Raw genomic sequence first — 22174 nt, 5'->3', positions numbered from 1 at the left:
GCATTGGGAGCTGCTCATCCATGGACATGCTCAATGGCATGTCCATGGATACAGTAATATCACATTAATAATATGGTAATGTATGGATAAGGTAATATTATATCAATGAAGACAAACCAATTAAAAATCACAGAAATTTTCATTTATTCTACATTTACATCATCTGCAAAGGAAGAGGAGGGCTTCAGAGTACTGTTAGTAATAGACGAGTACACTCTGCATGCTTCAAATGTTTAAAATTTAGTTTTATTTCAAGTGTCCCTTTTTACCCCATTTCCAGATTAATTCAGGAGCCTTTTATATTGTGTCTGGCCAGTGGTGGGCACAGTTCCGCTAATCCGCTAACCGCTAATTAGCAAAGCTAACTTTTTCCTTATCGGATTAGCTGTTCAGCTAACTTTGAAAATCTTTAGCAGACCAATTAGCTTCAGCTAAATTTAGTTCCGCTAAAAATGTTTAAAAATCTCTGATTTAATGCTAAGTATTGTAAGCTGTGTGCCCTGCCCACACTGACAGCTGACTCCATCATCATATGTACATCAGCCAATCACGCCTTGTGTTACTGCTACTGTGCTACATCATGTAGTAACACAAGATGCGATTGGTTGACGTAGCATTGTGTAATTCTGCAGTTCAGTTCACTTTGGATGGGACTCACGCAACACGTTAGTCTTACCTACAGTGTCAGACAACAAGGTACGTTATCATAAATATTATCATTCTACAAGTTTTAGCAATGCAAATTGAAAACGCTTTTGTTCAGCCAGAGAATGTTAACTTGTTGAGGAGCCTAGGGTGGCTGCGGATTAGCCACCAGGCTAACCGGGTGTTAGTAGTTCTTCTTTGCTGCTTCCTGAAAAAGAACAAATTTTATAAAATTCTAAATTTATATATTAAAAGTTAGTGACTAGCGGTTAGCGGCAAATTTCGCTACATTTTTTGGTGATTTATTGGTTTAGCATTATCAAAGCTAACTTTTAAGTTAGCGGATTAGCGGTTATCGAAGCTAACTTTTAGGTTAGCTGTGCCCACCACTGCATCTAGCACCTTAAAAATAGCATATGGAATTTTTTTGGAGATGCCATATGATAGCCCTTGCAAAGACCTTTAAAATGAGCCCAAACTTGTTTATGAAATGTTTCATGGTAAGAAGTCATTAACAAAACGCTCAAAACCGTCCCTTTTTACCCCGTTTGATGGAATTACCCCAGGGTGCAGAGGGTCCAAGCGCAAGCAGCGTCCCCATGATATGGTTTTTTAGCCCAAAGTATTGCCAGCCATTTTCAAGATCCGTTGCTAGGTAATTTTTAATAAGAAAGTGCTTTGATAGTACTATATCCCTTACTAACCATGCACCGCAACACTTACATACATCGCAACTGATTTCTGGACAAGCTTCACTGCATCCTGATCCTTCTGGCGTACCAGAATCCTTACTGTGTGTGCTTGCAGTCTCTCAGATTTCCAGTAATTTTGAAGTTATTTCTCATATGCAATAATTTCAATCCAAATGGGTTGGCAAGATCTTCAGAAGACGTAAATTTTGATACAGATGCACTGCCAAATATCTTTCAATATTCACCCACTTTCCGCACAGTGGGAATTACCTCCTACCTAATTGTTCACAAAAGTGCACAATCGGGCTGCAAGATTCCAATTGTACTTAAATTTTGTCACGTAGGAGCTGCAAGATTTCAGAAAAAAAAGTAGAAAAATTCCAATCCTGCAAGGTCAGAGTCATGGTGGCAAACAAATTTTTTGCCTGACTCATTTTTAGACATGTTCATAACTTTATAATTCATGTTCACTTTTTGTTATTTTACTACACTGGGCCCGATTTGGCATGTATTAAGTATTTTCAAATATGTTATGTTTGAATGTTCTACTTTTGATTTGATTAATGTTTTGTATCACAGGTTCACAATGGTAAATGCAATGGCTTCTGATTGCTGTTGCCACAACGAGATCGAGAAGTGAACAATACCCCCGTTTCAAGGAATACCAGCTGTTACATGTTAGATTGGGATTCAGTCACTATATTAAGATAAACGAGTTTGATCAAATATTGGTTATCTCAAATTTTAACAATTTTTTTCAGATGACAAGACAATTTTTACAGACAACCTTATAAATTTTGTCTAAACTATAAATTAGATACAGGCTTGTTAATCATAAAATAGCTTACTATATTACTTACAAAATTGACACTCATTTAGTTGAGGTCAAATTTGCTATCATGGTCATACATAACTTATGAAAACAAAAGACTAATGATATGCAAACTATGGCACAGCTCATTTAGATTGGTTGCTGTAATCTTTGGCATCTTGAAATTTCATAGATGATATCAAAGATATCGTTAAATGAATGTATATTAAATTGATTAGGCCTTTTTTTATTTACATCAAGTGAGAGACATCTCGGACAATGTCCAAGACGTAAGTGAGAGCGAGTGCCTTAGTTTATTTGAAAACCTATTTTGAGCATAAAATGAGAACAAAAAGCAGAGAAGAATTGTATTTTGACAAAAATTTAACAATGATTATTTGGGGTTGTGTTTTTAAGACATTAGGTTCCTCTATAGATACCTATTATTTGTAGGATATGTGATTTAGTATCACCAATTTTATGATAAATATACATATATACACTCCCACATTTCCATTTTAGATGTAACTCCATTACAATAAACGTAATAAGTTGGTCGTTTTATTTTTGCCTCTATCATTAAGGTTATTCTAAGAAATTACAAACCCCTTCCTGCATTAAAAAAAGTCTAAGAAACCTTTTGTTATGACAACATGCATCCCTGCTTGGTGTTGCTGGGATTGGTAATCCCTTATATTAGAGAATCCCATTGCAATTATCAAATACCATATACCAAGAATGCAGCTCCTGTACTGACATTGTCTTATCTGCTATCATTATTATTATCGAAAATGATTCGTATCATTTCAGAAAAGACACATTAAAATTCCTATTAAACATTTGAATAGCGTATCTTTGCATACTATAGGTAGTTAATTAGATTAACTTAGCTCAGACCTTGTAGCAGGTGTTAGCAGAGCGCATTATCATAACATACGTTAGTAGGTAGGGCATATTACCATAACATATGTTAGCTACGTTAGCATAGTGCATTCTCACATTTAGCACACATTAGCAGAGCAAGTTAGCGTACATTACCAGAGCACAATAGCACACATTAGCATTACACCATAGCACACTTTAGCCTTGCACATTGCTACACGCTAGCCAAAAATGTTGCTCATCTTAGCAGTGCCTGTTAGCAAACATTAGTCCAACCAGTCGTGTCAACAATTTTGGGATGAATTTTTGGAATGAATTTTTTTCATAGCAGGTCTAATAAGCATAAGTTGGACATTTCAATCATGAAAAAGCTAAGATAATACTCTTCAGCGAGCGCTGTCAGATTTAACTTAGATTTTAACTAGCACAATATATGCTCATTTTTTGCACGTTTTATTGCATAAGTTTATATAATAGAAACCAAGCTTGACCCTTTCAAAAACAAAGCTATATATTCAAAATACACTACTGCAAGCGCATAGGGCAGTGTTTGTAACTTAATTAATTCGTTAATTCATTTTTAATTTGGTACTTATAACTTAGTTTCAATTTCATAAATTTATGCATGGAAAAAGTGCTATGAAACTTAGTTCTGTAAATTTGTTTTAAAATATCGTACACGGTGTCAAATCGATATGTCAATTGCAAAAAAATCCCTCAACGAAGAGTTTACTCTAAATTAGGAATTGAAAACAAAATCCAGCGTAGAGCAGATGCGGATAGGAAAGGAATGAACGTCTCCTCTATGACAAACAAGAGCATCTATTTGGAAAGCATTGAACGAACTCAACTTCTGAATCTGATCTTTGAACATGAAGTTTTGAACGAGTGTTGTTGTTGCCAGAAGTATGTGAACTGGCAGCTGGCGCCGCCGCCACGTGTGGTTGTCGATGCCTGCGCTGCACTGCCAGTACCAAACTTGCATTGTCGTCTCAGCAGAGCAAAACCTACTAACATTGGAGACAGAGATATGTAAAATCTAATTTTAAAATGAAAATTTATTGGTAAACTGAGTTATATTTTGACTATTTACATTGGCGTTCATAAAATTGTGAAGCAATGCATATGCTTAATTTGCGTTCAGAAATTGTATGTTGACCCTAGAAAAATATATGTTCTCGATTGCCACTATGGTCAGAGTGCTATTTGGGTTGAATTGTAATCATGCCAGGTTTAGATCATTGCAAGGGGCTGTCCACAGTGTCCAGTGTGCAGAGAGTGAATATCTGAAGATTTTTGGAGATGCTGAAGATCTTGGCGACACATTTGTGATTTGAAAACCTTCTTGAACCTTTGGCTACAATTTTCTCAAAGCGACCTTCTCAAACCTTTGGTAACAATTTCTCAAAGCAACCTTATCAAACCTACGGAGATGATTTTCTCAGAGCAACCTTCTCAAACCTTCGGCGATGACTTTCTCAAAGCAACCTTCTTGAACCCCACACTCAGGAAGATGTATATAAACGGGGAAATTTCTCGCGTAAATCAATCTAATTATATTTTTTCACGCAGGCGTTCGTGCAAATCACGGTCATCGATTCCGCGCCGCGCAGCACTCGGCGCGGGCCATGGAGCCGTCCGACACAGTTCTGATTTAGACACAGTTTTCATCTGAATGGAATGGCAACATCGTCTGTAGATGATTTCAAGTAACGCTGAACCAGCATTGCTATAAAGGTGAGTGGGTAACGTAAGTTACGTAACCCCCATGTTAGTAAATAAAGGTGAGTGGGTAAGGTAAGTTACGTAACCCCCATGTTAGTAAGTCGCGAAAAAAATCGGTTTTCCGATGCCGACCGCCAAAAATGGATTTCAGATTCGTAATCTACACCCCAAAAAACATATAATTCAAAAAAAAAACACACTTTTTTTTGGATGTAGTTAATCTGCAATAATACCATGATTTTCTCCAGCAACCTTCTTGAACCTTTGGCAACCTTCTTGAACCTTTGGTGACAATTTTCTCAAAGTGACCTTCTCAAACCTACAGCAATGATTTTCTCAAAGCGACCTTATCGAACCTACGGAGACAATTTTCTCAACGCAACCTTCTCAAACCTTTGGTGATTTACTACCTCAAATAACATTGTTGGGTCGAAAAACCGGTCTTGGTGGATCAAAATAATACATGAACCTTCAAAATTAGAATTCCATCCTGGCTGCCGCCACTGGTGACTCACTGACTGTGACTGTCACCCCCAGACCAACAGACAACAGTTTTTAAATATTATTTCTAAAGAGCATCAAATCTGTGCAAATAACCTTAAGAAGTCAAAAATAACTTAAATGTTTAAATTTGGTCGATAATTAACGTAGTTTTTTAATCTCGCTACACTGAACTTAGACTTGAGGAAAACAGAATTGGGCTTAAATCTTAATTGTGATTTCTATTTCTAACTCGCTTTGGTTTCGATCTGCCTAATTAAAAATCGTTGAAAAATCAACGAAGTTGAATATATAAATGATAAGTAAAAAACAACATTTCAATACATGTAAAGAAATATTAAAGATTTAATTACGTTTGTTATGATTTTTAGACCATTAATTTCGTTGAATAAAATCCAAACAAACAATGAATCAACAACTGTTTTCCTTCTTGAGAACGTAAAATTTCCCCAATAAAATTAAAATACCCTAAAAATTAAAAATTTGTCAAATAATTTTCAATCCCATTCGAATTTTTATGGAGCACAAAAAGCTTAGTTAAGATTTAATAACGATATAAATGTTATTTTAATCAAATAAGCCGGATATAAAGACATAATAACAGTATTAAAATAAAGTTGCATAGTTCATTAATAAGCATTCCCAGCATCTGCTGATAAGCTTTTTTTTATGATTTTAAGACTATTCTCCAAAAAATTAAGTTAGACACCTGTAAAACTCGGGTTGCAAATTCTTTCTGTTGCATCGCATTACGTTTTGGGAAGCAATCTCATAGATATATGACATACATTAATATGCCTTTAGCTTATGTTGGCCAATATTCCCTTCGTGTATATCATCGATATATGATTCAGTAAATAGTTTCATTTAAATTAATTTTTGTCATATTTTAGCCTCAGTGTTCCCAAACACGAGCTGAAATAACAGGTCAGTGTGTGTCGAGTAGCCGCCAGGTTGAGAGGACGGCGCCTCTCTCAGCCAACATCGGAACATCGCTACAAGCGTTGTAAAACCAATCATCACCAGATAATCTTTTTAAACTCTCTCTCAGGTAATTAAAATAAAATAGCCTAAATAAGACACTTATTTTATTTGTAGAAATTTTAGTGGTAGGCGATTTCTTTGTAAGATTTAGAAAAATCATTTAATTTCGCACTAATTAATAAAAAGTCTGAGTATCTATACGAAAATGCTTTTCGTGTTTTTTTTAATTTAGAATTATTGAATAAACAAAGTATTAAATAAAAAACTGACATGTTATAAATATTTCGTACATTAATTTTGCAGGTAGAAAGTGAAATCCTACATGAGACAATTTCAAGTTAGTGGATAAGAAAGTTACTCACACTGCGAAATATAGTACGCACGTTAATTACGAACATTGATTTAATGTCACGCAACATCTATATTGAAGTAAATAAACCTCATGACAGGAGTAAAGTGTGATAGAATTCCCCTAAATTATTCATCTAATTCTACTGAACGAGTACTCATTGAGCAACATGGACCAATTAATACAGAATGTGCCTATTTTTACAACACTTCTCTTTAACTTCACTTCTTGTTTGTCTGTCTGTCTGCTACAAATCTTATAATTGATATTTAATACAGTTCTACCTGTCCAATCGATCTGAAATTTGGCACACTTGCGTAAAGTTGGAGACAATGCATGAATCAATTGACAGAATAAATAATTTTATAAATTAACAAAAAAATTTTTTCGGTAATAAAACAATTTAAATTTCGTCTGCTACAAATCTTATAATCCATATATGACACAGTTTGACCTGTCCAATTGATTTAAATTTTTGCACAATTGCATAAAGTCAGAGACAGTGCATGAATCAATTGACACAATAAATAATTTTGAAAATTTACAAAATTTTGATGTCTTAAAAACATGTTGGAAAATCTTTTTTTTTTAATATTTTAAAATAAAATTGGAAATTCATTGTACATGTGTAACATCCAAGACACTGGATTTTCCAGAAGTGTTGTCTTTAAAAAGTAATTTTTAAACGCATATTATTATTATATGTATCTAATTCCACGTTTGACTCAAACGGTCTATGAATATTGATGATATATTTCGATTGGAAGCGAGTGTAGTACATGACGATTGGCGAATTGTTAAAAGAAACATTTAATGCGTTATTAATAATTGTTACCAATTAGTGAAGCCAGTACCTCTATATTGTATTCAATGAACGTAACTTGTGAGATATTGAAACGACAATAAATCCATAGGTTAGTTAATTACCTGAAACTAAGTATCGATTAATGTTCGCCCTGATCAATTTTGACACCCTGTATTATTTTAATGGATCGCGCTAATCTAAAAATCAAAACAATTTGATGGCAGAAGAATAATGCTAATCAGAGCAAATTAAATTGTACTGAGTTTTAGCTTATACTTTATTGATATATTTATATCCGCAGAGTGGAACATAAGCAGTATTTCTCACTGCCGCTGTTTCGACCTGAATTTTTACAGCAAGCAGCGGGTACCAAACCCACAACTCACTGCGCCAATCTTGATTCTCTGAGCTTCAATAACACGACCACGCAACCTTTTCACCATTCTACTATGGATATCGTTACTAGTTTAAAATTATCGATCACATATGGTTTTCGTCAAAAAGAGCTCAGAAACTACGAATGGTAGTTATTTTCGCATCGCGATATTATTAAAATCTACAGATTTTACATTTATCCCTCACCGATGCAGTTAGCGCAAATTTCTAATTGCAGTAGCGATTGAATTTATACATAGCCGGAAAAACTGGCAAGAGATTCCGTGGTCGCGTTCAGGCGAGCGGGTCATTGAATAATATTTAAACATTACAAAATGCCAACAACTCCCGCCGATATTGTGTATGGGTTAGCGCGGTTATTGTTATGCATGGGAGCGCCTCAAGGGATTGGCGTGCATCTCAGGTGACGAGCGCAAGCGGCAGGTGCGCCGAGCAATGAGGCAACTGTGCGTCCGACGGACGTCGAGTGATGAGACCTTATTGGCAGACTGGCTCAGCGAGGTCTGTAGGACAGCAGACCTGGGTCAGGGTCTTATTGGCAGGCTGGCGCAGAGAGGTCTGCAGCACTGGGTTTGTATTAAGATTTTTCGCATCACCAACAGATTACTTACTGAGATAGATTACCTTCGGTTCAAGGATCTCAGGACCACAACGCTACGTCGAATCTGGTGGACGATTTCTGTCAAGAAAGAGGTTATAAATTGAACATTCTTAGGAAATTTTCTTTACAGCTCCCTTGTTTAAAAAATGTCTTTTCAGTTTTGTCTTAACAGTTTTGCAGACCTGGATCTGTCCAGACAAAATCTCTGCAACTGCAACAAATGATGCTGGTTGCAGAAACTTTGGCATGGCTAACTTTTTTTCCGACATCTTATCAAAGAAGTTGTCCCAATGATTGATGGTCGCGGGAAAAGCAAATTACGGTGAACTTTAGCTGGGCGGATATATTATTCTTTTCGGGTAAAATTTATATGTATGTAAATAAAATGCAGATTATTAGAGTAATAATAATATTTTGAAACAAAATTTAACTGAATAATTATTAGCATTGAGAAATCGGTTCGATAAATGATAATTTTGAAAATAATTAAGTATTTTTCGTAGAATTCATCAACATTTCTTCCGAAGTCCAACACATAATTATGATTATTTTCTTTGACGCTTATCTCACTGAGTTCTTGATAACATTTAAATTTGACTAAGTTACAATTTTTCAAGGTGGCTTGTGATGTGACCGAGGTTGAACGTATAAATGGTTAAGACAAGGGACACCGCAGTGGGAAGAGGTTTATTATGAACTGAACAACATCGTACATTGGTTACCACAATGACTGTTCTTATTGTCATACAGGTAAGCTAAACGCTAGTTAGAGGAATACCACACTTGAGTAACCTAAACACCACTTTGGTGCGCCGCCCCCTTGCGCTGCTCATATATTTTGTTGACACACCTCACATGTCAGCACGACGGCAGCAAGCCGCCGTGGCAATATTTCATGATTTGGCTGGACCAGATTACTCTACAGGTGCGAGCACGACAAATTTCTGAAGCTAAACCTGGATAATTATTATTCCAAGTCCCATGCAATGGTTTTGTTGAAGTTTATAAAAAATGCAAGCATTCCTGGGAATAATATCAGAATGCAAGTTAAAAATCACATCAGAAGTGTTTTGCATTTCTTTTTAGGAGGGAATCCAAATAAAGAAATTTAGAAACGAAGAAAAGCGCGTAGAAAACATGGTTGCCACGTTTCATTTATCTCTAAATCATTGAACTTGCATTATGAAGCACTAGTAATTGTATCTTTATAGATAATATTAACCAGAAATTGTCACTAGAGATCGCTACTAGTAACAAGAAATTAAGTTACTAGAGCTTGCGACTAGTAATAAGAAACTGTGTTACTATAGAGCTCGCTACCAGTAACAAGAAATTGTCAGGATATTTCGTTACTATTATCTAGTAATTGTGTTACTAAAGCTTGCAACCAGTCACAAGTAATTTTGTTATTAAACTCTGCAAGTTTTAATTAATAACTTATTTTAACTAATAACCAGTAACTGTGTCGCTTTAGCTAAAACGCGCAATAGTTAAAACTCTGCAAGTTTTAACTAATAACTAATTTTAACTAATAACTGGGTCGCTATAGCTGGCTTCTTAAAATTAGTAATTCTGTGCGCTATTATCTTGTAATTGTGTCACCAGAGCTTACTTCGTGTAACTCGTAATTGAATTACTAGAGCTTGCAACTAGTAACCGCGGGAATAACTTCAGTTTTGCAGGTCTGTGTGAACGCAACATGCAGAGAAAAATAACGGCTGTAACGAGGCGCTGGCGGTAAGCGCACTCGTGCGCCGACATAAAGCTCCGTGTTTTGCCTCGCGACTGCGATTGTTGACGATGTTTCGAATCCTCCTCCCTGCATTCAATGCCTAAATTTGTGACAACTTTTATGGTATTATTCGAGTGCTGATCCCTGGAGGGCTGAGGCGAGGCGCTGCATGCTGATGGCCAAGCCGCGACCTTGGCCCCTCGTGGTGCCAGCCACCGAACTTTCATTTGCGTATGAAGTTTAGGACAAATCGTGAGCATGTGAATATCACATGAATAAAAAATTAAATTAAACAGCACAATTAGCATTTGTTGATAAATAATACAGTGACTGACAGAGGCGCTAAAAGGAGGGAAGGAAAAAATTATGGAAGCCTTGGAAGAGCCTGTATGTATTTTACTGATTTCGAGGAATCACAAACAGTTCTGGGTTACTCGGACGTAGGTAATATTAAAGATATGATAATATTTATACAAAGAATATTTTCTTTTTTAGTGTGAAATTATATCCGTTTTGTTAACCATGCGAAATAGGGTATCTTGGAATTTTTATACACCACATACACTGAAATGTACGCGTGAAGAGTTGAAAATAGAACATTCTGCACATGTGGCAATATTGAAGATACATAAATCGTTATTCATTCATTTATCCACCAACATTACCAGTCATGGATAAGTTCAGCCTAAACCCATGCACTTAAGCGTAAATTAAACTATAGAGATGACTTTTGATGCTTTAAGTGGGATTTAATGCATTGGGAGATAATTCAGCGTGCATTTGTTATCATTTGGGGAGCGCGATCGCTCGCTCGCGTCTGGCAGTTGAAGCAACAAATGGACTTGTTATGCTGGAGCATCGCTCAGCTCCCTCGGCTCTCAATCAGTGGCCCGGAGACGTGCTATATATTCTTCGAGACGAGGCATTTCTTGCGCTGTGTTGGTCCATCCCGAGACTGTTGGCTGTGGCAGGCTAAATCAAAGCTTCCCACGATATTGGCAGCTGAGCAAACTTACTTTAGTGCTCGCGGCTTAGGGAGATGAGGCGAACGCTCTTCGGCTCGGATGCATTTCGTTTTCGGTTCTGCATGCATTAGAGATTAGTTGTGCTACGGTAGTTGTGTGAATGTGTGTTTTCTTCTATCTCACCTAGTAGTTGGATTTATGCAGAATTTATTGAGGCAAAAAGGAAAATTTTTGGTGCATAAATTCTGTTAGTAATAATTTATTAAATTCGAGGCTCATGCAGGCGCCGAACATTCAGCAAATGGCCATGTCAAAAGTACGAGGGGATCTTGAATAAGGCATGCCGTTAGTTTTTTTGCATACTGCTCGGTGGGCTGAAAAGAAATTCAAGATATTTTTCGCGTATCTTGCGAGTCATTTTTTTCTATTTTTTATTTTTGCTCCTGCGGTAGCTGCTTGGGTCAGTCGTACCAAAACTTGTCAATCAAATTATAAATAAAATGTCGTTGTTGCTTCAAAATGTCAATATGTCAGTAGAAGCTCAATTAAACTTTCAGCGTTAACAGACCATGTCCGAATGCCGAGCTTTAGTTATTAAGCCTCCACATATTCCAGTCCGACTGAATCCCCAACAACTCTAATTACTAGCGGAAATAATCGGAGTTTAGCGAGCCCGTCAAATGAGCGACATTACCGGCATATTCCACAGAAAACTCGCTAACAACTGCAGCTGCAGGCCAGGGTCTCCACTCGTGGCAGGTAATTGAGCGTCCGCAAAATTGCGGCATCAGAGCCAATGTTTTATAGTCATTTGGGCGGAGAAGACGCTCGGGGCTGCTATACCCTGCAGCTCTGACGAACTTTGAGGTGCCGTCACTTGTAAACTTAATTATTTTATCCATCATATACGTAAAGTTCGGGTAGTATTCTTATTTTCTTATTTGTTATTATTGTATTATGCTGAATAAGATAGGTTGGCGCATAATTTGTACAACATTCAGATATGAAAAATAAAATTTATGATAAGGATAAGTGATTGTTGTTATGCTGGAGCGTATCAGGTTATCAGGTTAAAAAATTCGTATCAGGTTATCTTCGCTATACATTGCCAAAGTAAGAACTTCCTTCAATAATAACTCTAAATCATTGCTTTATAATTCGTCGTCTCCAATTTTTCGTAATTGCATCATATAACTTGCAAATCAAAAAATTCCTGAATTTTGAAAGTGAATTTGTGGAACCGTATAAATGCAGTATTTCTATAAGCCGACAGTTTGTTTCGCAAACATTTCCCCTCGCACCGTTTACTCCTCTCCTTATAGCTCTTTTTCGAGATGAATTGTAATTTTTCTAGATTATTTTTGTTGTTGATTCTTCCATTGATGACCCTACGCAACTAGACTTCATCACATAATCTGCAAATGACTTTTGTTGCTTGACAAGCATTAACATCGAGCAGTCGCCGAACAAGACTTTTTGCCCGAGGTAATTGGGCAAATGTACAACGAAAAAAGTTATTTGTTTAGTCTAAAAATTTGAATTCAAATGAAATGAAAATGTTTTTACATTGATGAATTGTATTTAAAATCCCTGGACAATAGAACTGCAAGAAATAATAATTTCCATACGTGATTTGGCTAATTAACGCAAAAAAGTCGATTTCCTATGATGCCGATTCTAATATCCAGAAATCACTTATCGATTTCTCACTTTTAATTATCCTTGCAAATTGATTATCCACGCAAATTGATTATCCTTGTATATTGATTATCCGTGAAATTAATTATCGACTTAAATCAATTATACTTGTATTTTAGGATCGAAATAGCTTTTAGGTTGACAGAGGACGGGAAAGTGTCGAGATGGGAGGGATCAGATGGCGCATCAGCAGCTGCGTCTCGGGAGGACGAGTTTAGTCGAGTCAGGACAGACTGATGAGTTAGCAGGAGACCTAGGGTGAGACCTATATAGAGTCTTATTTTCAGAAGGATTCGCAAAAATAGACATGCATAAACCTATTTAGAACTCAAATACAATCCGTATCGCCGGGACTCTATGCGCAGTTAACTTCTAACTTGGAAATTAAAAAAAAAAACGTTAATATCCGATTACTCAGTCCGGTAACCAGGGTATGGAAGAGAACGGTTGCAAATTTTCTTAACATAATTATTTTACAAATAAGGTTTGTTTCATATTAATAAAATTGAAAATTTTAAGTGATCAAAGCAGTGAAGCCATATTTAATTCGTTGGTAAGAAGGGATTTTAGATTTTCTCAGCATTATAATTTGTGTCGACAAGTGCCTCTTTCTTTCATGTTTAGTTTGATTGCTCGTACATTTAAATATAATACATTTCAGTGAGCGGGTTAACGGTTTTGATGACGCATGCTAACAAGCGTACTATTCATGTTTATCTAACAAGCATATTATTCCCCTTCAGTTCCCCCATGACAATGGGGGAGCGGCTGCGGCTATGTCGGGTCATGACGCTCCTGTGGCTGCTGCAGCGCTGTCCCGGCCGCCTGGCTAGCGCGCCTCCCGCGTTCTCTTGCCCTGCCGTTTGCATCTGCCTCTCTGGCTCCCAGGTTAGAATCTTGTACTATGCTTCCTTAGTTTCCTTAGTATTTGTTTGGGACATAGCAGTCCCAGGCCACGATGGATCGCCGCCTCTGATAATCGTTCCTCCGCCCTCATTTGGGCCACCTGATGCACGATATATGAATGCGTTAAAAGTGATAGGGCGGTATGTTGGTTCTGAGGGACATATATACAATATATTGAGTTACAGGCTTTGAATTTAATAGTATATCGCAGAAATTGAGGAGGGATAATGTCAATTCAGGAAAGTGATTTATAAAAAATGAATTCAAGACGCTCGAATAGAATAGAGAATTGAAAAAATGAGAAGATAGTTCATACGCAATCATTCAATTCCGTATTTTCGCTAAAGCACTGAAGATTGATAATAACCAAGAGGCTCCTCAAAAAGGATTCTATTCCAAAAATAATAGTCGTTATTAGGAGGCAGACGTAGCCAGTAGGAGCACTTCTAACGGTACTTCAATTATTATTCTCTCTTTAAACGAAATTCAATCTTCCAAATTATGAAAGCTACAGCAATGAAAAATTCGCCAAAGTCCCCGTAGGTATGCCAGGGATGACAGAATGACGTTGTCCGGGTAGCGGGGGCCGCGATATGAGGCTTATCAGGCGGTCTCGTCAAGAGCCCTCGACAATGGACTGATGAACTTGGCTAACATTGCCTCGATATTGTGGGGGCTTGACTCCTGTCACGGTGGGGATGGAGTGGGATGTGAGAGAGGGGATGAGGGATGACTTATGCAGGGGGAAGGAAATAGTGGCTAAGGAGAGAATTCTGCGAAAGTATACTCGAGATTTAATTATTAGAGATACAAATGATTATAAACAGTAGAAAATATACGTTCAGCGTAACAGAATTCTATATAAACATTTTAGCGTTAATCCTTAATCCAAATTGTATTCAGCAGCAGTGTATTGTATTAGTATACATTCTACAATCGAAAGAGTGCGGCTCAGTTTCCTTTTATGTTGTTAGAATGACAGCCGAGAAGAAGTTTAGAACATAACTTTTTGCCATAGAAGAACACATATCGAAGAAAAGAATTTATTTACGTGTTATTTTTTACACAAAGTCAACGGGGTTTACTCCCAGGATTTAATTAACAACATTCCTGTGTGTGAGTTCAATAGTTTGAACTAATAATTTAAATGAAATTTTCAATCGCTAACGCCTCAGTTCTTCCGATTGAAACTAAATTGACGATAAAGATAAAATTTCCTTGCTGAATGCCTACTTCACTGAAATCTTGACAATAGGAATTAATGAAAGTGACTGTAACTTTGCAACAACAGTTTTACTTTTGAAGTGATGCCGGTCAACATTAACTCATAAACTTATTAACATTAAGCCATTGCACTTCTCCACGCATCATCATTCGTCAAAATTTTCATGGGTAATGGTAAAAAATGCAGACCACAACTCAGCTTTATTCCGCACAAGATATTTTGAAACATTCGAATATTTCAGTCATACTTCCATTTCACTCAAGTTTTGCTGAAGATCAGCTCTGTAAAGCCGCTCAAGCAAATTGCTCCGGGAAAAACACTGCTTTTATTCAAAATAAAATGGTGTAGAAGGGAGTTAAAAGCCGCAGAAATTGGAACTTGAAATAACAACTGATCTGATTGTGAAATAAACCAAAAATGTTGTTATTTGTAAATAAAACCGTAAATTCGGTGAAGCCATTTACATATTTACTGAGACATGCTTCAAAAGTAAGTCGATAATTCCTGAATTGAAGTTAAAAATCAACGGCAGCAGCAAATTTTGATCTGCTGAAATTCGGGGAGTTAATTAATACACCATTTAGATTAGCATGTTCTCAAATTAAATATTTTAGATTTGTTGATAAGCATACAGTTAATGACCAGAGAATGCATTACAATTTTAAAAGAGTTGAACAATTCTTTAGATTACATTGGTTGATCAAAAGGTAGGTTTAGCAAGTAAAAACATATCTTGAAGTTTCGAATGTAACAGCATTCATTATCAAGTTAGGAGAAGCATTGAATAATGCAATTTTGTTGGACATACGTACACAATCACGCAAATTGGATACAACACAAAAATTTTGAATCAGAAAGTCCATCCGCAAACAATCTCCAAGTTTAGAAAAATCTGGTAATTTGGAAATAGATAGCCGGGGTCCAGTCCATAATGACGAGGGTTCCAGCAATCGTTGGTCGTGGTTAATGTTGTGCACCTCTGCATGATGACGATGTTGGTGGGTTCCTTCAACACAGTGCGAGCGACGGTCTTGTGAGTTTGTCTTAGGGGGTTTCTCTGTCCTTCAGACTAACAACTCGATGTCGTGGTTGTTAGTCAATTACTACAATGTAGTCAAAATGATGAAGAATTTTTCAGTTCATCAATTGTACGTATGTAAACAAGAAAATTCTGCCATCTAATACTGATTTTAGAATTATATTCATTATTGTTTTGAACAAACCTCGAACAGAAACATATTTTATTAGTCCATATTATTACAGCTAACATAGAACATAAATTTGTACGGCCTACCTTGTTCTGTGTGTTGAGGTGCTGTGTGATGGAGCTGGTCTGAATTCAGTGCCGCGGGACACGCCGTCTCTGGTCGAGGAGCTCTCGTTCAGCCGCAACCAGCTGAGTAACCTCACCACTGACATGTTCTCCAGCTGGCCTAAGCTCAGAGTTATCACTTTAGATGGCAACCAAATACGATATCTGCAGCCCTTCGTATTCAGGGGGCTGCCTAACGTCAACAAAATTAGCGTGCAGGTACCTTTTGTTTTCTAACTCTTTATTGTGTTTGAGATTTACTGTACTACAATACATACATAATCATTGTTTTCAAATACTTACCAGTTGCTCGATAATATCATCATTAAAAATGCATGTTTTTTTCTGCAGCGTAACCCTCTTGCCGAGCTGCCGGCCTTCTCCTTCTCCAGCTTGGAGAACGTTTCTCAAATAAACTTGAGGAACAATCAGATCCGCACCATCCATGCGTGAGTATCAAATGTTATGCTACTCATTGCCATGAAGCTTTTGAGAACTTCGCTGCTAATTTAAGCTCAGCGAGGTTTCATCGATATGGCCACAACTACAGTCGGAAAGTTGGTCACGGTTCAAACAAATGTTCTAAAAAGCCTAAACTAGCATCAACATTACTTGAGTTACAAATTAGTTTTCGAATATACGAGAATATATTTCTTATATTTTTATTGTACCTGAGAAAAAATCTATTCCGTTTCTGCAACTTTTGTCTGACGCCATCGTAAATTGTATGGCTTATCATGAAAACTTAATTTAGGGTTTGCATCATTCATGTTGAACCATATGATTCGAATCTAAGAATTGTTAGGTCAACATTATCCAGAAATAACGTGGCCGGATAAATTTCCCAATGCCTGGAGTGAGAACACGATAGTCGCCGAGCACGGCTTTCGCGGTTTGTGATGTGGAGGAAGGATGGCCATTTGATTGTATTTTATAGCGTCGTGTCAGTGCGGGAGATGTGCTGGCACTGCTCTCGTCCTGCCAGAACAAGAGAAGGATAGCAGCGTCCTAGCACTGAATCGCTCGTATAGTCCGGGCAACTGCTACGAAAAGTAATAATTCAATTTCTTGAAATTTTCTTCAATAGTCAAATAATCTCATGGAATTTCACGCCCATTAGTTTGAATAGGAAGGAATGAAGCTCAGATGATAACGATCTTGAAAAATGTGCTATTTTGCATATCTTCTCTACCGACTAATCGCATCAGCCGAAGTACCTGATGACATCTGTGGGAAGAAACTTGATCGAAACAATAGTTACCTCATTTCTTTACTCTACACACTATTCTTTAATTGATTTTACCTGAAAATAAGTAATACGCGTAAGTTTACACAAGCTATTGAGGTGTAGAAATATTAACTTTAAATTAATTAAACCAAATTAATCATATCGACATTTGCGCCAAATTCTCTTAGATTCTCAACGATTGATATTACATTGCATAATGGACTCGCTGTTTGGTTCTTTGAGACAACTTTGGCTTAAAATAAATTGTTAAGGTTGATCAACAATTCAAATGTGCTTTGCAATTATCACGTATGAAATACAGATAATATTTTCGCAATAATATTTTTAGAAACATTAGCCTGCAAAACGAATAAAAAATTACCATCTTAAAAAAATCATTACTGCATCTTCATTAATGAGTAGCGACTTGGTTCATATAAAACATTTTAATGAGAAATATTCGCGCAGGAACGCATTCTCAGGATCTCGCAACATTGGCATGCTGTTGCTGCAGGACAATCCTCTCAAGTCACTGAAAGCAAAGGCTTTCTCAGGGCTGAACACCGTCCAATTCCTGTACCTGCCTTCCTGGATCACCGTGAGTAATCACCACACCACCAACGGCCCTAAAATGCTGAGGCATGTGCTGGGGAACTGACTGTAAACCGTGCATGCTGACTTCTCTCGTTTTTTTTTATCGTCAAGAGAGAACATTTTTTTTCTTAGAAGCTACAGATTAATTGCTTGCTTCAACAATCAAATTATGGATATTTCTCTAGATTGGAAATGGGCGAATCATAAGGAATGATGTAAAACATGAAGTGTCGTTTTCCTCGAGAAATTCTCAGATTTTGATCTCGCGGCCCACATCATGGGCAACAATCTAGAACAACACAAGAAAACAAAGTACGAGGAGCGAAGGCAGACATTCCAGTCCGATATGTTGTTGCAGCATAGGAATTCTGAACGAGTCCTTGCATGGTTACAAGAGACCAAAGCACTCGGCGGGAAGAAATAGAATCATTTTATTTCTCTGCAGTTAGCATTAATGAGGCAGGAAAGTGCGGAGCTCATTCTCTGCACTGCATTTAGAAGAGAGAGCTTATAAAGTGAGCCGTTGAGGTGAGTCGCTCAGCAATGCTGGTCAGGGGCGCCGCTTCAAAGCGTCGTCTAAAAACAGTGTTGGGCTGCGGCCGACGCGCGCCTCTGGGGAGACCCGGTGTTTCGATCGCGCCATTCACTTTGCACGCACTTTTTAGCCGCTGAGCTTTCAGGCGAATGTTAGTGCGATACGTGACGCTTTAGGTCACCGTCTCCCGCCCTCAAATGCACTTCTCTGGACTTTTGCTGACCGTAATGGAGTGATTTGGAAGTGGTCACGCCTCTCAAAGTGATGGCGGGGGAATTTCAACACCCTTGCAATGTAATGAACGAGTACTAATCTCAAATGAAATGACACAAAGTTTCAACTAACTTTAAGCTTGAAGAAATAAAAATTAAATTTCTTAAGTTAAAAGTTATAGTTCTAAGCAAAGCTAATTTGAATTTATCAGGGAAGAATAAAAACATTTCAAGGATTAAAGTCTCTACAGCGACAGCTTAAGCGATCCGAAAATTAGAATTGGAAGATTAAATGAGCATTTGAATTCTATGGACACATGATGATTCATGAAACATCTTCATACGGAAAATCAAACTAAGAACTTTAATAAAGTTTTTACTTGGCAACTGATGAACATGTGGCTCGCCAACAGGAGCTGGAGGCAGACGTGTTCCATGGGGTCATGGGTGTAGGGCTGCTCAAGCTGCAGAGCCTCGACCTGAAGGCCTTCCAACCTTACACATTCAGGTAAGGGAATTTTAGTATATGTTGGCAAAATTTGTTCGTTTAAGCAGGTTTCATTGAAGACCAGAGAATTCGTTTTATTGACAATTTTCTTATTATTTGTGAAAATAATAAGAAAAAAAATATTATAATATTAAATTAAAATATTAAAAATAAATAATAAACAAACAGGGCTAGGAATTAATGGAATTAATAAAGCAGTGAAATTTAAATTAATGGAGCAGTGCTTAAAATATTAATAATATATTTAAATGAAAAAACTTATAAGAAAATTGTCAATAAAACGAATTCTCTGGTCTTCAATGAAACCTGAGTAAGGGGATTTGTGTACAATTTTGATAATGCTAACTTCAGCTCGAGTAGCTATTTATTACAATTCAAATAAAAAATGTATTAAAAATAACTAATTCCTAATTTTAAGATTGTTTAGCCTGGTGCGCGAGTGAATTCGCAAGCCTGCTAGCATCTTTCCAAGGTGAATTTTTTAATATTTTAAACCTAAATCGGGTTGAGCCTTTGGCTTATCAACGTTGCAACTGTGCAGTGTGCACTGCTCCATTAATTCCGGAAGAATAGCTTCTGGAATCCCAGGTAGTGATGAAATACGTTCCGAGCTGCTTCCCTGTCAGCTTAAACCTTACTTATCGTACATAAAAAATTTGTCTTCGAGTTCACAACCAAAGGTTGTTTATTTGTTGCGTCAATAATAATTGAAGACGTTTATCATTTTTGTGCTGTTGGATTTAAAGTGAATATTGAATTTTGAAATTACACAGAGGCCTGAGCAACGTAACACAGATCTCCATCCAGGACTCGGACCTGGGCGTCCTGCGCAGCGACGCCTTCCAAGGCCTCAGGAATGTCGGCGAGATCCGCATGCTCAACAATAAGGTGATTAATGTAGCATGCTACTTAGTGGAGTGCAGGGCCTACATGCTCAATATTATCAAGAATGCATCATGGATGACGGCATGAACGGGCCTTCATGCTCAAAAATATGAGGAATGCAGCATAGATGAAGCCATGAGTGAGGCATCATGCTCAATAATATGAGGAATGCATGGATGAAGGCATGAGCGGGGCCTTCATGCTCAGTAAGTCGAGGGGTGCAGCATGGGTGCAGTAAGGAGAAAGGTCTGCATGTTCGTCAACAAAGTGACTGCTGAAATAAGTGGCAGTCAAGAGCAGGATCTAAATGTTTAAAACCTCTGTAGGTGCTCTGACCGTTACTAGGTAGATCTATTAAGCACTATATAAATTACCCTTTGCTAGTATTATGTGAGAGTTGATTGCAGAGTAAGAAAGTGACGTATACGAATTACAGTAATTGTAAAAATAAATTATATTATTTCGTTTCTTAATTCAGGTTACTCTAATATGATCAGTATCATTTATGCGCGGCAGAAAATGTTGCAAGCTAAAAAAATTTGAAACTGTGTAATTCCATTCAATAATGGTTTAAATTATTTAAAATTTACTGTATTGCGTAAAGGTTGACTCCCTTGAGGGTCTGCGGGTCGGTGAGGAGCTGAACGTGGACGCGGTGGTGGTTCAGGGCAACCACTTCCTGCACATTACGCGCCCCACGCCTCTGCTGCTGCAAGCTAACAACCGCAACGTCGTCACGGGTACGACGCAGAGATAATATCTTGAATTGCATTACTAGTTTCTATTTAGAGGAAAGTCACTGAAGAAAGTGACCAAATTGCAGTTGTAACTGACTTTTAAACTTGAGTGTTTAGTCATTGATTATTTAATGCATAATAAATTTGAATTTAGAAATTATTAGCAACTTGGATAGCCATCACGTTTCTACGACAAATGCAATCATACATTCGGACAAATTGATTTATTGAAGAAGTATAATTCAGAATAATAAATTGAACCACAAGCTATTTGAGAAAAACGTTAATGCTTTCAGAAAGGTAAAATAATTGATGAAGTCTTGACTTTGCTTAAAATCTACTCAATAAGTCTACAGCTAACAACCAATATTAACGGGTTACGGCTAAGAATGTTAGCTCAAAACCTCGATTTTATCTCCAGGTAACTTCTTCCCGTGCACATGTCGGCTGGCATGGTTGCTGGACACAGATGTGGCCCGCTCCACACCACAGTTCCTGTCGCAAAACTTCTGCGTGTCTCCTTACGCGGTCCACGGCGCGCCCATCGCGTCGGTGACTCAGGAACCCATAAGCCCTTGCCTGTCGTCAGAGCGCGCGCCGCCTGTTGAAACGCACGTGGAGGAAGAGCGGGACCAGATATACGGCTCCCTGGACGTGTTCCATCCAAAGCTACGAGAGGCAACAAGAATTTTTTCTGGTGCAGGTGAAACGAAATACTGTTCTCTCGTCTCAGTCCTGAGTGTTATTGTAGCCCCTATTTTCATTCTGAACTAAGATTGGACAAGTCCGCTCCGGAAAGCGAGATGGAGCAACAAAATGTGGTCTATCGTCGTTTTCTTTGGAATGTGAAACGATTTTCTGCTAAGAATACTCATTGATTGTACTTGTTGGAGATTTTGTAGCATCTAAGTTAGCAATAGTTGAACCCGGCACACATTCTTAGAAATGGGCTTCCTTTAACTGCCCCGAACATTTTCTCTGTGCTATTGTCACTCGCTAACGTGATTCGATTCGAATTAACGTTCAATTAAATATTTAACGGATTTTATTTCAGTAATCATCGTTTCGTCTATGGTATAAAATCGTTTTAGTATCCATCTCTTCTACCCAATCGCTTCAAGCTGCCCTCAACAATTAGAATACATTACTATTCAGAAATATTCTCAGTTCTCGAGCTCATGCTGAAGACTATGTGCCTACCTCAGCCCATGTTTTGTGGCTTAGTCATTCCTGCGATAGAAGTGTC

The 22174-nt window shown here is 37.5% G+C and overlaps 1 protein-coding gene across 1 annotated transcript; it reads left to right on the top strand.

The window, feature by feature from the left end:
• The first annotated feature begins 6206 nt into the window (after positions 1-6206).
• Positions 6207-21962, top strand: LOC108672813 (leucine-rich repeat-containing protein 4). Its single transcript, XM_047884401.1, has 9 exons — positions 6207-6307; positions 13530-13674; positions 16230-16448; positions 16581-16678; positions 17926-18055; positions 19212-19306; positions 20080-20194; positions 20796-20931; positions 21350-21962. Exons 2-9 carry the CDS (start codon positions 13537-13539, stop codon positions 21700-21702), a joined length of 1284 nt encoding a protein of 427 aa, XP_047740357.1. The 5' UTR covers positions 6207-6307; positions 13530-13536; the 3' UTR covers positions 21703-21962.
• The last annotated feature ends 212 nt before the right edge of the window (positions 21963-22174 follow it).

This window comes from Hyalella azteca, unplaced genomic scaffold (genome assembly GCF_000764305.2).
Source record: "Hyalella azteca isolate HAZT.00-mixed unplaced genomic scaffold, Hazt_2.0.2 contig15387, whole genome shotgun sequence".
Classification (NCBI taxonomy): Eukaryota; Metazoa; Arthropoda; class Malacostraca; order Amphipoda; family Hyalellidae; genus Hyalella; species Hyalella azteca.
The sequence above is the reverse complement of the archived record's forward strand: the minus strand, read 5'-3'. Positions and strand labels throughout refer to the sequence as shown.